At 39.8% G+C, this 17168-nt stretch overlaps 1 protein-coding gene across 1 annotated transcript; it reads right to left on the reverse strand.

Moving 5' to 3' along the window:
• Positions 1-4032: 4032 nt before the first annotated feature.
• Positions 4033-14012, reverse strand: LOC144740966 (uncharacterized). Its single transcript, XM_078623664.1, has 13 exons — positions 13798-14012; positions 10686-11596; positions 10433-10492; positions 10262-10314; positions 9892-10036; positions 9013-9217; positions 8612-8828; positions 8263-8491; positions 7243-7357; positions 7015-7138; positions 5784-5895; positions 5362-5474; positions 4033-5111 (listed from the first exon to the last, which is right to left on the reverse strand). The coding sequence occupies exons 2-13, from the start codon at positions 11589-11591 to the stop codon at positions 5036-5038; spliced, it is 2355 nt and encodes a 784-aa protein (XP_078479790.1). The 5' UTR covers positions 11592-11596; positions 13798-14012; the 3' UTR covers positions 4033-5035.
• Positions 14013-17168: the final 3156 nt, after the last annotated feature.

Raw genomic sequence — 17168 nt, forward strand, 5'->3', positions numbered from 1 at the left:
CTGTGGTTGTCCCACCTGATGACGATTACTTGTGTTGCGATCGAAACGTCGTGATCTGTTATTTTTCTACCTAAGTGACTTAACCGAAAGAACCAAAGAGTATGGATTCCTGCAGTCACGAAAGCTTCAAATCAAGATTGATGTTTTTGTCTTATTTGTTTGTGTTTCTCCCTTGTGATGGGGCTTTGTAAGATGAACGTTGAGATCACCGATCCTGGGCCTTTCGTGTTTTTTTACTTGAAATGTTATTGCACGATTTCAAATATATTACAATTATCCAGACAATAATGAACTATTGTTATTACAATACTGAACTATTGTTATTGTCTGGATTGATATCTTAGAATGAATATGTACATATACAAATAATACTCTTATATAAGCGCACAACTTTATCTATCTGTGATGAACGCTGCACTTTCTGTCGTTTTCATGCAGGGGGCGCTGCAAACCTACGCGCCCACTGCATGAACGACGGAGGCGCAGGGACAGACGTTCAATTAAATTGGAATCGATCTGCAGACGGCGGTCTTCTCGCACGGCCAGCAGCTCCGTGTCGCCTTATCTCGATCCCGCAATCCCAAACAGGTGAAAGTCCGCATCGAACCGAACCCCCCAGCAAGGCCATCTACTTAACGACGAGAGAATTTTCACACGAAATGTCGTTTGCAATGAAGTCTTCCAGATGTAAAATTATATAAGCTTTTAATGAAGAAATACAATTATCTAATTTAAAACATAATACAATTCAAAGATGTTTCATCTTAAATCTTCAAAACAGAGCATCGGGTGCTTGCGTGAATGCGTCGTTTGTGTGCAATGTTTCTTTTTTACTTTCCTGGCCGTAAAAATTGTTTTAAAAAATATTAGTTTTTCAATGCACACTTGTATTTGCACTCAAAAGTAGAAAGTACATTCTTTTGACCCCAAAATTAATTTTAATTTGATGTGCTGAATAAAAGTGGGTGGTATTCTTTTGATGTTTCATTTTCTCTATTCATGCCACCCACTTGTATTCAGCACATCAAATTTGATTAACTCTGGGGTCAAATAATGTTTTCTATTTTTGAGTGCAAATAAAAATGTATTGAACATTTATTTTTACCAATTTGTCATTTAACTTTTAATATTAATTAGTTAATTTAGCGGCAATACGCTTTGATTGTTGAAGGGTCGTCACTCGATATATACCACTAATCAAATCGCTATTATAACTGCTCATCAGGAAAACATGTTTTTACGTATAGTAATGAAAACACAATTAGGCTCCATTGTGTAAATTGTAGCCTCCAACTCTTATTATCCGCTCTTATCTCGCTGGTTTCTCTCAGTTGTGAGTTACGAGAGCCATTGCCAGTGTTATTGACGAATGTGATTTTCATTTGTAGGGAGCGTTTTTGCCATTGGCACGTTTGTTTGACAGACCATGTGCCCAACGGTTATTGAGTTCAAACTTTAGCAAGTTAGGTGGCCATTGCAAACAACCACGTTAATTTTCTGTGAATAGTACGTTTTCAATAAAAGATGCGTGTATGCACTGCGCGTGGTGAAAACTCCGTTCTGCTTCAAAACATCATCAGCCATGGTCAATTCACTTTTGGATGAAATACGTGGGTGCAGGAACAGTACTGTATTTAATATACAGCATTCACACTTGTGATCTTAGCTAAACAAAAACTGCTCAAATTACATTGCATAAACATTAGTTATACCTGCCCGTGTGTCATTTCCCTTTAGTCTTGTTAGGTACTCAATTTAAATCCTAGAAAGAGGATCTTGTGTAAGAATTAGGTTAAATTTGATGCTTTATAAATACAATTCAGTTTAATAAGGCTCCTTACCCAGGAAAGCCCCACTTGAGTTCTCAAGATATTTTTTTGGAGGGTCTTCGTGTGATGTTGTTCCTCGTCTGGTATGCAGGTTGTGGACGCCTGTATATTTAGAGTTTGCATGTTCTCCCCGTGGTCGTGTAAATGTTTTATCCGGGTCCTGAGTTTTCCCACCACATTTAAGATAAATGTCCACAAGCCATTTTTTGGGCTATGATTTGTGGCCAGGTCGCGTCTGAAGAGCTATATAGCTACGTGGGCCTTACCTGGTAAGTCTCATTTTAGTTTGAGCAATTGCAGGAACAAACTTAACTTAAAAGCAATGCATTTTGTTAATGCCCTGCAGCAATGCCATTATTTTTTTAAACTGTGGTCTTATATTTGGCTGGATAAGTGTAATGCACTCAATAGGTTATCTGTATAATCCTTTGAAGTATTCACAGCCATATAAATATAATTGGTGTACCGAGTGCAAATACCTCGAGATGCAGCTGCCTTTAAACACTTAATCCAGTGAAATGTATAACACGTAGGATTTCGCGACCAATATTAACCATAATGAAGTTTTTTGGGTTAAATCGGGTAAATAACGATACATTTATATGTACGCGATCAACCCCCAAAAAAACCCTTTGTTCAATAAATGTTATATATTTTCATTGTTGAAGGACTTCAGTCATGGTCCTCTCATCGCAATACAATTCATCTAGTTCCTGCCGAGCTCTCGTCACTCAATCTACAATTTGTACGTCCTCTTTGGAGGGTTCTGTACTTTATATTTTTAAATCCTTTATATTAAGTTCGCTTGCTTGCTTAGGACCGTGCAAATCTTTCGGTCGTTTTTAACCCACTTCCCGTGATCCAATCGAGCTGACATTTTCCACGCAGATTCGTTGTGCGTGACAATTAATGTTCGTGAAAAATAAATTCCTAAATTTTACACTTTTTAGGACAAAAATATTATATTTAATTACCAATTGCTTAATGGTGCAATGCAATCATCTGACCCATAGGTGGCAGCCATCTCAAGCCAGAGGACGAGAGGACTCTAGCCGCCACGCATATAAAGGATTTATACTGGTAGGAACGAAGTGAACCAGCCTACAATAGATTATATCGTCCGTCCGATGTCCGATTACGTGTAGCAACATCGCCCCCTACTGAAAACACTTGGCATGACCCTACAAAAACCTTGATTCAGTGAGGCTTTCCTGGCTAAACAAGTGTAACATTCTCTTATAATTCCCTCATAGCTTTTAATTAAAACATTTAAATTAATGAGGCTTTCCTAGCTAAACAAGTGTAACGTTCCCTTATAATTCCCTGAGATAGCTTTTAATTAAAACTTTGAAATTAAAAAATAATATCGTCCGTCCGTCCGATTACGTGTAGCAACATCGCCCCCTACTGAAAACACTTGGCATGACCCTACAAAATCCTTTAGACCCAGTGAGGCTTTCCTGGCTAAACAAGTGTAACATTCCCTTATAATTCCCTGAGATATTTTTTAATTTCAAAGTTTAATTAAAAGTTAACTCACAGTGGCCTAAAGCCTACAGCTAGGCCTAAAGCCTAGAACTAGGCCTCAAACTCTCCCTTCGTATCGTACCCCCGCGTGTGTGAAAGGGAGTTAATGTTTAACAATGTTACATTCCCTCATGTTTGTAAATAGAAACATTTAAATTTAAAGCTTTTACATTAATTAAAACATTTAAATTAAAAATTAACTCACAGCGGCCTAAAGCTAGGCCTAAAGCCTAGAACTAGGCCTCAAACTCTCCCTTCGTATCGTCCGATTACGTGTAGCAACATCGCCCCCTACTGCAAACACTTGGCAGGACCCTACAAAAACCTTTAGACTCAGTGACGCTTTCCTGGCTAAACAAGTGTAATAATACATTATGTTTATATTCTTTGCTTATTCGTTCCTACCAGCCCACCCCGCAGGGACCTGTTAGTGAAGAACTTTGTTTTTACGGGTTAATTTTAGCTGCATACAAATCCATTACAGACAGGCCACTAATGCAAACGAACCAACAATGCGCTCACGGCGAGGTGGTGTTGGTTAATACGGAACTGTGCAAATAACCAACAGTAGCGCTAGGGTGGCCTTCAGAAGACAGTACAGTAAGTTGCTGACTTATGGGGTGCACATTCGTGTAATTTTCTTGTGGATTTAGTATTATTGAAAGCAAAAACAATATTGTTAATGAGGTATGCATTTTATTCAATGTACATGAGCATGTAATTAAAGCATTTTTAAGTCAACTTTTAATTGGTGTATAGGAATTGTGTAAGCGCATATTAAATCAGAATTACATTTTCAAACACGATGGAAATTGACGTTATTTCTCCATCAAAATCAAAACTATTGTTTTCACATCAAGACACCAGTGCTCGTTACAAATATAATCGTTAAGCCTGGTTATTATATTCCTGGCTCGTGCATTGCCATTTTTAACATTCAATTTTGAAAGTCCCATAAAAAAAATAGTAGTATTCTCCAATTAGTATTTTACTACATCTAACATTCAACTTTCATGGTCACTCTTGAAAACATTCCATCGAGGGTTCACCGTTATAGATTTAAAGCACGCACTAATGTGAGAGTTAAATGTCATACCTAAAATACAGAGGTGGCGCAATGGTGTGTACTGCGCTACGACCCTGCGGACCAAAGTTCGATTCCTGGCCATGTCTATAATTATCAATGTCGAATGATATCTGATATCTGCACCGATCCTGAGACTCCCCCCCCCTTCACCCAACCTGCATTGAGTGAAGTATGGTTCAAAAGCCTGTGACCGAGTGTGGGGAGGCTTTCTTTAAGCAGTGGACTGATAAAAGGTCGACCCTAGCTCGCAGTATATTACAGCTGCATAAGCATTACATTCATAAAACACAAAATCTTAACTTGCATGTTTAGCTTAAGTGCGTAATTTGTAAAAGTGACTCAAGCACAATTGGTGAGAGTAAGATGCTATGATCAAAATGTTCTATTTACCATCCATATGGTACACAGGATTACTAACAAAATATATTGTTTATGCATGTTGCTCATGCTGTTTAGTCAACTCATAAGCATACTATTGAGATACAATTAATTACACAAGCCAACTTCATACCCAATTAAAACCTTTTCATTTTAATTTGAATCCATAACAAGCCGTAATATGCAACCATACATCAACATCAAAAATGCTTTGTTATTTGATGCTTTTCTCAGCATGTGATTTCCGTGAAATAGTTTTATTGGTGCTGGCGTACTTCTGTTTGTCCTTCCTGTAAAAAACATGAACATATTTTCACAAACATATGGTCCGTGACATGCGTACATTGCAATGACTCATTGGGTGTACTGCAGATTCATTAAGTAATTTAAATTAAATCTGGGTTAACATAGACTGCCATGCATAATAAAAAAAAAGAGGCTGTATTACTTTTTCATTTCAAGCCATTCAAGCTAAATTTCCAGTAAGTAATCATATGTTGGTAGACATGGTGGCTTATTCTGGCTAGCATAGAAAATTACCTGGACATGTTGACTTTGTTCCTGCATCCTTGCCCACCCTCCCAGTGGTGTGACTTGCTGTTCTTCGTCAGCGCCGATGCACATGCAGAGCATGGTCTGTTATTTGTGTACGGCTGCCAAAACACACAGAAAAGGAAAAATACATTTTATTGAAAGCACTCCAACATTACCGCAGAGTTTGGATTCCTCATTGCCAATATAAAAAAAAATACAGCAGCTCAGTCCCAAAAAGTAATTGGATGAAACGAATGACTTTTAATATAGCACTTGTGTACCTCCAAAGTGTAATTTTTAATTCCTTTTCAGAAGATTGAAAACCCAAGAGATACAATGTCTACTTAAGTGATTATAACCATGTGTAAGCAAGGCACGATTTGGAAAGGCTGCAAATGGTGGGTTTGCACACACTGCACACGCTGCACCTGCTCATGAGCGCAGAATCCGCAGATCATGCGAGTGGCAAATTCCATCTGATGAGTCTGGTCCTCATTGTGGCAATGATCACAAGGGTAGGCTCGTCCACAGCACGGGAATCTGGGGTGAAAGTATTGCAGTTTAAAAATGGGACAAACAACACGTACACCTTTTAACATGAAACCATGGTTGTGAAAATACTGCCATATGGACCAATTATGAATTAATATTTTGATCACTTTAGTGGCTGGTTTATATTTTTTGAGTAACACATATACAAAAATGTTAGATTTTATAATAATGTGCATCCCTTTCGTGAAGCCACGTCTGGAAGAAAGGCTATCCTCACGCTGTGTATGTCACGGAGGCTTTTTGACCACATTTCACCATGTTCGTCAGTGCGAGGTTAGTGAACCTGGAGGGGGGGGCAAGACCACTTTCAATCATTCTACTCTTGCGTATCGCAATTAGGGTCAGGAGATAAAATGTTGTGGAGGTGTACTAGTCACGTGAGAGATTCAATGCAGAGTTGGTGTAGTTTTGCTATTCCTCAATTGAAGGAGCAGACGACAGTGGTTTACTTTATGGTCAACAGTTTGGGTTGCATGGCCAAAATCGAACTACGGCTTGTCTTTAATGTTCTATTTATTGCAGAGATGTGCGCATCGGCCTGTTGATGTTCTGATGCAGTATATGGTACAAGTGTCCTTTAGGTATGTCAACGCCAGAAATTTAACTCCACTTGCCAGGTGCATTGAGCAGGCTCACCACTGCTCTACCGCTCCACCCTAACTTTTACATACTTTCCTAGATATGTTCTTCCCTATATGATGCACTGTGGTGGGTTCTTGTAATTTTATAAAACTTTTGGCTTTGAATTGATGTATGAGCCACTACATAAAGCACATGTTAGCATACTTACAATACCCACTAATTATAAAGTGTTACCTTCAGCAATGGTCGGTTGCATGTACTATACTGGCCCACTAATCAATGTGCATTTAGCAAATGGGCCAAGGAATGACAATTAGCAGCACTGCAACATGATACATTTGTACACAAAGCTATAATTTTGACAATGTGCAGAGTATACGAATTGCAGATTACGTGACGAGTTAATTATAGTTGACAGAAATTAAGTATCTTAATTACTGCGATTGTATATCTCCAATGCAGGGAAGTAATTACAAACACAAATATTCTCATACAATGTTTAGAATATAATTAATTGCATTTTACCGTAGCCATCTAGAACTCTTCTTGAAGTGTTTGCAGGCCCCAAAATCTGGTAAAGGCTTTCCTGGCTGAATTGCAGGGTCTTTGGCCAGTTTCTTTTTCTTCAAATTAACAACAATCTGATTTCCTGCGTTAATGAGACACACACACACACACACATCTGAGTATGTGTATAAAACTGAAGAAAAAAATAGACAGGACCGTGTGCGTGCATTCGTAGTACATCTTAACCTTCATCTTGCAGAGATGGTTGAAGTGCATGAAAACGAGTTGTTTCAATAAACACAGATAGTTTTTTGTGGCAGCTCTGGCAATTAACTTCCTTGTGGAGTCCATACATCAATCCCTGTTAAAATAATACAGACGTTGGTATTGCATTAATTACAGAAAGATGACACACGCAACTTTGCTTGCGTAAAATAATGCATTAATTTGTGAGAGAACCACGTTCTAAACTTGACACCAACCAGTAGCTAATAATATGGTTATGTTGCTGTCAGTCTGGGCCGAGGTCTCTCCCTCCACCATTTTCTGGAAGGGCTTCCTATATCATTCGCTGTTCTCGTCACGTAGTGGCCTCCACATTTACTTGAGTTCATCTCGTCACCATTTTGGTTATGGTTATACCCCTTGATAAAGCAAATGTTTGGCACTAACTTAAAGAAATTCCAATAACATACTTTGGAAAGGTAAGAGGGAACAGTAAAAAACATGTCATGTATCACACAGTGCATGCGATGTACAATTTAGGAATGCAAACACTGGGTGTGTTAAAGATACACGAGCTGCCCAAGCCGACAATTGTGAAAATGGTAAACTGCTCATGAATCAAACATTCCAACTGGGATCATTAATCCATTGAGAATTCTAAGTTAATGGCAGCAATACTTCAGGCCACCCTGCATGGCTGCCTAATTATAGGAAACGTCCATTTGAATTCTGTAGCCAAATCACACAGAATGTGCCCACTGAACCTCGGATGTTATGTATGTTTAGTGCTTTATTTGGTAACCACTATGGCATGGTGTAGGCTGCTACTGCCGTGCTACGATGTCAGTACAGAAAAAAGCCTTGTTGTATGCAACTAGACTCCAACGTCTTCACTATCACCCACTGACCAGCATGGTAAAGTATGGTAAAGAAAAAGCCCTTACATACCACACAACCTGGAAAAGCCCTCATCGAGCCATGATAGATAAAAGAGTTGCACGCATACATGCCCATTTGAAGAGATCATGCACATGGGCTCACCTCTAAAGGCTGCTGCTCTGAGCAGTTAATGCATGCGAGCAAAAAGCTGGAGTCCTGCAAGACGAGGTCAAAGGGGGCGCAGCCATTCACATCCATGAATCCCAACACAGCCGAGTGATGGTGCATCATGCACAGGCGCAGAGCTGCCGTCATGTCGGAACTGCACTTCTGGCACGACAACACGTACACGTGCTTGTTCGTCAACACCAGTTCCTCCTTAGTCTTACACCTGGGCAAAGGAAAGGAATGATTTTAAAGGTGTTAATTTTCTTCCATAAATGGTCAACGTTGATATGTTTCAATGTTGCCTATTACAAATGAATATTTTCTTTCAGCAGTCAATACAAACCGGGTGCACTGCAGGGAGACGGTGATTTTCTGGGCCACCAAAGTTGCAGTCTCTTCACCGAGCTTCAGGTTGATGAGCTTCACCTCGGTTCCGCGTCGGGGTGTGTCAATATCACAATGGACGTTTGGCTCGCTCGCTTCGACACCTTCGGGCTGATGATCGCCTTCCACATGCTGCTCAATTCCTCCATCATTTTTCCCATCTGGCTCGTCACTATCTGAGAAATAAAATCACGTCAATATTCAGCAGCAGTTGCGGAAGATTTAGGGAATTAAGCAATTGAACATAATTTATAGAAGAACTTAATGTTTGTTGTCCTTCCCCGCACCTCTGATTAGCACAATTGGATAAGTATGGTGTGAACGAAGTTCAACAAACATATATACATAATATAATCTTACCACTGTCTTCCGCACTATCCGATTCGTCTGCACAAGAGTGGTCACTGCTTGAACCACCTTCATCTCCTTGAGTTTTAAGTGCGTTTGGCGGATGCCTCTCCCCAGTATCTGGGCTAGTGCCAAGTTCTGATTCAGCAGCAGGCCTAAGATGGTGAAAAGGGATCAACTGTATCCCTGCCCGTTCTGCCTCCACTTCTCGTTTTAGCTGTCAAGAAAATAAACAAACAGGACAAAATTAAAATCTATACATATGAGAAGACAGTTTCTGGCCAAAAATCAAGTGATTAAAAAATACTGCAATGTGAAAATCAATCTACAAAAGTGAATTAACTGCAGTGAATACATCTACATTTGTAGTCAATTATACAATGTAACTTTAACTGCACACACAGGTTCAGAAAAAAATAAGTGCTGCCTTGGAGAACAGTAATAAACAAGGGTCCGTTTCATTGCAAAACATAAAATAACATTTATTCTTGGAATGCCTTTTGGATGGTGGACCAAATGGTACTTTATATTACATTAATGAAATAGATCCATGTCTGGGTATTTATCATGATCTTGCCCAAGTAGATATGGCTAAATTAAAATTCTCGATTCTGACGCATTTATTTACCAAAAACAGCCTCAATACAGGGTCCTACATTTAGACGTTTGCCCAATTCCTTTGTAATGCATAATTGTGACAGGAAACTGGAGTACCATAAAAACACCCAGTCGTACAAGGGGATAACACGCAAAGGTGTTATCCGCATCTGAAATCAGCATGGTTGGCTATGTAGCGTTAGAATGAGGTTCAACATACATACAAACGTGTGCACAGAGAGGTTCTTAAACCCCTATGCTGGACTTATTTCCTGACTATGTGTCAGGGCTCACCAGCCGTGCTCCCTCAGTGAAGAGCCTCTCCATATTTCGGTCCAGCCAACGAAGGTATGGTCGGAACAAGAGTTCCACCTTGCCCAGCAACTGGTTGGTTGCTTGCTTGGCTTGCAACCACTCCTGGGATGTCCTAAGCACATGCCTAGAACATAAGAGGGCCAATTTTTTATACCATTAACTGACATTGCAAATGGATATCAAAATGCACTATAATTTACTTGAGGTCCTGTCCAGAAGTCTGTACAAATATTTTGAAATTGTATTCAGTTTTTGACATCCTATTGGGCAATAAAGTGTCAAGAAAACAAATTCACAGCACTGAATTTTTACACAGTAATTAATTTGGTGACATTGCAAAAAAACACACCTTCCCATTGTTGGTGGTAAATCTTGGTCTGCCGGAATATCAATATTCAGAATCTACAAACAAAGAAAAAGTCATATTTTAGACAATTAGTTATGCAATCTACAGCTTACATATATGTTGATGCATTAAAATAAAACGAGACTATACATTCACAACCGTACGTTATCTCACCTCTCTGGGGTAGCTGTCAGGGAAACTGACCATGACTTCCAAATCACGTAGATCAAATGGCTGTAGAGTAGATAAAACATAAAACAAGAGGTCAATCACTAGATTTGCTTCTTTGACAATTCAAGTGTAGATACTAATTTGACAAATAATTCTGAAGAATTAATTTTAGCCACCAATTTAATTTACACGGGGATAATAATTATGGTGGTAATACACGTGCAATAAAAGGACAAATTAAAAGATAAAGCAGTACCCAGTCTGGGTCAGTAGGGTTGACAGTGAAGCGGTAGTATGTTAACTTCCCGTCTTCACTCTCCTGCACGATCAGCTTTTCACTTGGAAAGCGCTTCTTCAGCTGTGCGATCTCCGTCTCCCTCAGCTCCGTGGCCATCTCATCAGTCAGCTCGCTTAGTTTGACCTCCTCTCTCACAACGGCGGGCCTCACTGCTACAGACCTGGTGGCTTCTGTGTTTTGGCCTTCAGCTAAGGCAACATTGGAGGGCTCTATATCCTCACCAGTATTTCTGGAAGAAACATCTGAAGATTCCTGTTTGGAAGATTTAACACCATTTCCATCACTCGTGTTGACCAAGATATCAGGCGCTGCTGGAGGCGTTTCATGTGCAGCCGTGTGGCTTGTGTCATTGTCGTCGACTGGAGGTAGTCCTGTTTTTGGGTGCAAGAATCTGCATCGCTTTTCCAAGGCACAGAAGCCAGCGAGGTAGTACTTGCAAGGACGATTTGTTTTTTTTTGCTTCAATTGTGTTTTGCCACTTGACCCAGTTTTCAAATTTTTTGTCGGGGCCTGCTCCTCCCTTACCGCACGCACCTCCTCTGTGGACTTCTGAGAACCCTTGTTCTGTCCTCCAGAGCCTGTGCCACTACCCGGCGATTGCTGGCATTCACTTCCATTGCTGGGATCTTCCTGTGGCTTGGCACGCTGGTGAAGAAATTTGCATCGATTTCCATAATAACAGACACGGCCATGGGAATAAATCCTGCACAGGGGCCTTGTGTTATTGCTTGGAGCCTGGGGTTTAGCTGCTTGGGCAATGGAGCCAGAAGTGTGTTGCTTAGTTTCCGTATCTCCAACATTTGTTGTAAAACTCGCCATTGCACCAGCTCCCTCTACTACACATTCATCTGTTTGGGGATCCATGGTGCCTGACAATACAAACACAATTGATAGTGAAATTAAGTCGAATTTTTAAGGTCAATCGTTTTTAAAGCCATATCAAAGAAATGCTTAAAGAGCATTAATAAAGTTTTGTATTCCAAATGCAGTAGTGTACTTGCAACCACGAAATCACAAATATGGAGACTTTTTCAAATTGCATTGCATATATATAAAAAACTTTAACAGCTCTAACTTTCAATGAAATTCCATTAAATTACTCAATTTCAACATCGGGAGGAAAATCAACAGGTGGTACTCTATTCCAATGTTCAAAAACTGCAAAACCTAAAGCCACTGTATTGCACATTTAAGCCAAAACTTCCAAATAAATACGATTCAAATTTGCACCGCTGTATTTTCTGCCTTAAATTCCATCATTACATTTGTGTATAACAAAAGGGAAATTAATCAACTTAAATGTTAAAAGGTCTCAACTGCACAGAGGGGTGTTACCAGCTTGGGAAATGGTGGGCATGTGTACGTTTTCAACAACATTTCCTTTTGCGAGTCCATATGAGCCATCTAATATTGTAGGGGAACCTGAATTACAAAAACTGGTTTGTCTGGAAGGCTACAGCAGTAATGAATGAGATGGATGACCTGAATCTCGACATTCGCCAATGGCTCCATTTGAAAGGGCTCATAGATGCCCATTGCGGTCTGATATTTATTGATGGGAATTAACGGTGCTGTCAGATGTAAAAATAATACAATTAACCATTGTGTGCCAGTGTAATTTCCAAAATTTTTAATGTAAAAAATAGATTTCAGATATGGTGTAAAATCCATCTTCAACTCCGATTAGCGTTGTTGGCTACATGCGGTGCAAAATAAGTTAAACGTACATACACATATTAAACGTCTTGGTCTCCGTAAAAAAATGAATCTCAATGGGCTCAATTTGCTGTAAACATCGAATGAATCAGAATGACACACCACTGCCCTTTGACTGGGCTACATTTGAACATTCGCCTACTTTAGTGCCATGTAAAGTTTTATAGCCAAATGCACTTTGCTCCTTTTGACAACTGGACTGCAGTTGCCGCAAAAAACAAGCACTTTACTCTTGAACTTTCTTAAAGGGATTTCTTTATTAGTTGTTCAGAAACACGGAATAGTGTACGCTTTCCACCATAGCCTTTGATATAATCGGAGTTGAAGATGGATTTTATAAAAAAAATACCTGTATGGTATCTTAAACGAACGCTTTCGACATTGTCCTCTCAGTAAGACACACACACACACCCTACACTAAAAAATAAAAAAAAGTTTTTATTGTGAAGTTGCTCGTGTGTCTGAATGCATTCGTCTGAAAATAAAGTTCGTCACAAATTACATTTGTACCTTTGCAACTACAGTAATGCTTGCATATTTGTTGTCAAACCTTACAAATATAAGTCGCATGACAATGCAAAAGACAAGGTACTAAAATACTTGTGCTATTTATCAAGGGACTTGGAATGAATTGGCTTTACTAGGTTTGCTCATACTGAAGCGTTGTTGATAGCATGTGGATATCAGACTTTTTAAGATACTTAAGACATTTTTATTGACAGCAGTAAACGCTTTTTTTATTGTACCTTGTATTTCACAACTGAAGCTCCAGGGTAATAGGACAGTTGCCCAACACATCCTTATTGAAATAAAATAAGGTATTTACTTTGAACAAGCCGATGCTCATCTAACACATACTGAAGCGTTGTTGATATGAACAAAAATTATTTCGCAGGGAGAAGCTTCGTATGAACGGATCAAAACTGGCAGGAAAGGAACGATTTGTATTAAACCACTGCAGTTGTAAAAAAAAAGTGTCTTCCTACTAACACCCAGCAAAGGGCTGGTGCTCATCTCATTTTGGGCTATCCAGTCAATTATGGAAATTCTACATTCTTATGACGGGGACCAGCTTACCCATGACAGCTGTTGTCGACTTCCCACAATATGATACTCGTTTTATCGGCCCCGGGCTACGCACACGTAACTCAACGTAACATTTACACTTCTCCAGCACGGTCGCGTACACTTAATGCAATCCAAGCGCAGCAAACACAATGTGAGAACGTACCCCTACCGATCTGGCAATACAATGTTTATACAAACCCAGACAGAGCTTTACCGCATCATTTGACACCGCGCGAACGATTGCCGCACTGTACGCGCACTGTACACGGCGCCTCACTCTACGTACAGCAAGGCGGCAGCAAGGCGTGCGTTGCAGACACAGCGATGAGAGACGATGCACTCCGCCTGAAAACGAACGGGTACAATAGTTTTAAAGCTCAAGAAACGTTTGTTAAAGATTAAAATTGATGACGATTAAGTGGGCGTCTGACAGCGGGTTCGACCAACTGCGTTGTGCTCCCCTCCAACATACACCGGAGCCCTTTAAAGCCAAATCCCTCCGCCGGACCGACGTACAGCTTCATCACACACACGCGCACACGCGCGCGCGCACGCGATATCCGTCCGCTGCGAGAATGAGTGCCAGCTAAAACTTGATTATTCTCATTCCTGTTGAGTTTTTTTTTTATATAAAATAGATATTTCAGCGTTGGTTATGGGCGTTCGAGTTTTTTTTTAAGTATGTGTTGTCTGTATTCTTGGTTCTTTCGGTAAAGTCAGGTAGAAGGGAAATAATAAAATAATAAAAATATTAAACAATACAAATGTTTTACGACGTTTCGACTGCAACACAAGCAATCATCATCAGGTGTGAAATCCACAGCAAGAAAATTTGAAAAAATGTGTTTTTTGAAATTTACAAATATAAAACTATAAAAAAAAATCACGACGTTTCGACTGCAACACAAGCAACCATCATCAGGTGTGAAATCCACAGCAAGAAATTTTTTGCAGTCAAAACGTCGTGATAATTTTTTATTGTTTTATATTTTTATTCTTTTATTATTTCCCTTCCACGTTACTTTACCGAAAACAAACAAGAATATGAATCCCTGCAGTCACGAAAGCTTTAAATCAAAAGTTATGTGTTGTCTGCTTTGTGTGTGTGTGGTTTTTTTTGGTACTCTTAGACACACACCGTGGGTTAATGGCATCGATTCTCAATGCAAATGAGCCCAATGCAAATGCTGTCCCTGGGTGGCGCTAGAGGATAGATTACAGCCGAAATACACACAGGTGAACCTTTAACATACATGCCCTACCCACATTTAAGTTACATTGCAGAATAAACTACCGCTTTTATGGCTTTATTTTGGTCATTTTCGAAAAGTTTTTTGGTTTGGCCATGTTTGTTTGTTGTAGTACAGAGTTAGACTGATGGCCTTAATCTAAGTTGTCTTGTGGTTGTTGTTGTTGTTTGACATCCCACTGGGATTTTTGCACACAGTCTTGGTGTACGGTGCTTTCTCTGCAATATTTTGCTGTCTTTTCTTGGAGTTTCTGTTTGCACATAGTCACTTTAAGATGTTTTCTTGTTCATGTTTTTGTTTTTTGTTTGTTGCGGTTGCACCCGATTCAAGAGCCGAATGGCTCACAGGGCTATACCAAATAAATAAACTTGAAATGAACTTAAACCGTATGTAGAAATGAACTTTATGTTAATGCATCGACGTATCTCCCACGAAGTCATGTGCTTTATTACTGCTAATCCCACACTAGCATAATATGACTTTGAGACCCCCCCCACCGCCTACACATTCCTCAAGGAGTGACTAACCCCATATCTGCATGTGTCATCAACATGCTAAATTCCTCTGTTGATATGCAAATTCCTTTGTCAAGGCGCCCTTCCTCCTCTAACCCAGCTTAAATATACGCTGCCAAGCTTGGTGGTGTTCATTCAGACGCTGTCTTTCCGACAGACCTGTTCTTCACATGAGGACGGCTGGTTGCGTTGTGGCCGAAACGTCGTCAGAATTGTATTTTATTGTTTGATTTTTTTTATTGTTTTATTATTTCCCTTCTACGTGACTTTACCGAAATAACCAAGGGAGGACTGTTAAATAAGATCCCTGGGTTTGATCTTACACGAAGGGGGCCGTCCATAAATGACGTCACGCACCTAGGGGGCGGGGGGGTCAGACCTTTGTGACGATGTGTGACGAGGGGGGGAGAAATGTGACGTCACATCAAAATGCGCAACTTTAAGTAAATATAGACAACACGTTCTACTTAATTAAATAGACTTTTTTTTATAAATATTTTCTCCTACAACATCAGAGTGCAGCGCCACATTAAATACGCACTCCAATGACAATAGTTTAAAGCGATTTGAAGCATGTTTTATTTTCAAAATATGATGGGGGGGGGGGGGGCAGAGCTTTGTGACGTCATATTTTAGGGGGGGGGTCTGACTTTTTGTGACACCGCGTGACGAGGGGGGGGGGGGAGTCAAAAATCGTCCCAAATCGTGTGACGTCATTTATGGACGGCCCAATACCTGGTGCACAAATGTCAAATAAATAAATAAAATTCTTCAGTAGCGGTGCGACTGTGGTCATCCAGAACAGAGACCGTACAATAACCTATAACGACGCAATGCCCCCATCCACAAATACAAAGGAGACATCAGCGCGACAAACTTCGCTGCTCCTGACCCGGTTGTCTGGGGCTTGACCACCTGAATGTGAAATTCGTTATTTTGCATCTCCATCAGCCACAATTAAAGAAGAGGATATTAAACTGCAGGCAAGAGAAGTAAAATAAGATGGTCCATGTACGCGTGGAGAAGTACACGAGGAACAACCCCCACGATGAACATATTGGATGGGATCCGGATAAAATAACTGCAGACATAGTAATACCACAACGAGTGTACATTATTGTTGTAGCTGTGTACTTGCAATCCTATCAAAGTTGCCTTTGCACAGCGACATCACTTCAAATTAAGTGTGCTGCATTGTTAAATGATCGGTAAAACCTGATAGAATTGTCAAAACGGATGTTTTCTCAAATATTTATAATGAAGAAACGTAATAAAAGAAATGTAATAAAACTCCAGGATGATGCATCGTGTTACTTTGTACCATAGGAATGTTGCACTCATCAGTTTTCATAACGAGTTATATGTTTTATCTTTATTGTATTGCCATTGTTAAATTTGCATACTTTTATGTCTGTGTTGCGTTAGACTACTCACAAATGGGCTTTTAAAACTGCAATATGTCAACATACAACGTAAGACAGTGGTGCTAAACACAAGCTTGGGATGTCGACCATCATGGCCACAAAATAATGAATGGCACTTGCAATTCGTGGCTCTGGTGGCAATATTCAGTATGCCAATATGTTTTCAGCATCGATTTTTACCAAAATAATAATATTAATACATCATTAATTTTGCATGTGTTCATTGCATTACTGGATTTTATTGCAATGCGCTTACCACTGTGTATACAAACATCATTCGTTTACGGGGTGCCCCAACCCCTGGAACCCACTACCCACCCTAACAGCAGAAGGAGGGGATGGGGGTATTTTCTGGAGCTCAGCCCTGGACAGCTCCTGTTGAAATTAAGTGCTGATATATACTCAGTACTGTACCTATACAAAAATTAATCACTTTAAAAGCAATGGAATATTCATCACCAGCAAGAA

This window comes from Lampetra planeri, chromosome 3, assembly GCF_965212315.1.
Source record: "Lampetra planeri chromosome 3, kcLamPlan1.2.h2, whole genome shotgun sequence".
NCBI classification, from domain to species: Eukaryota; Metazoa; Chordata; class Hyperoartia; order Petromyzontiformes; family Petromyzontidae; genus Lampetra; species Lampetra planeri.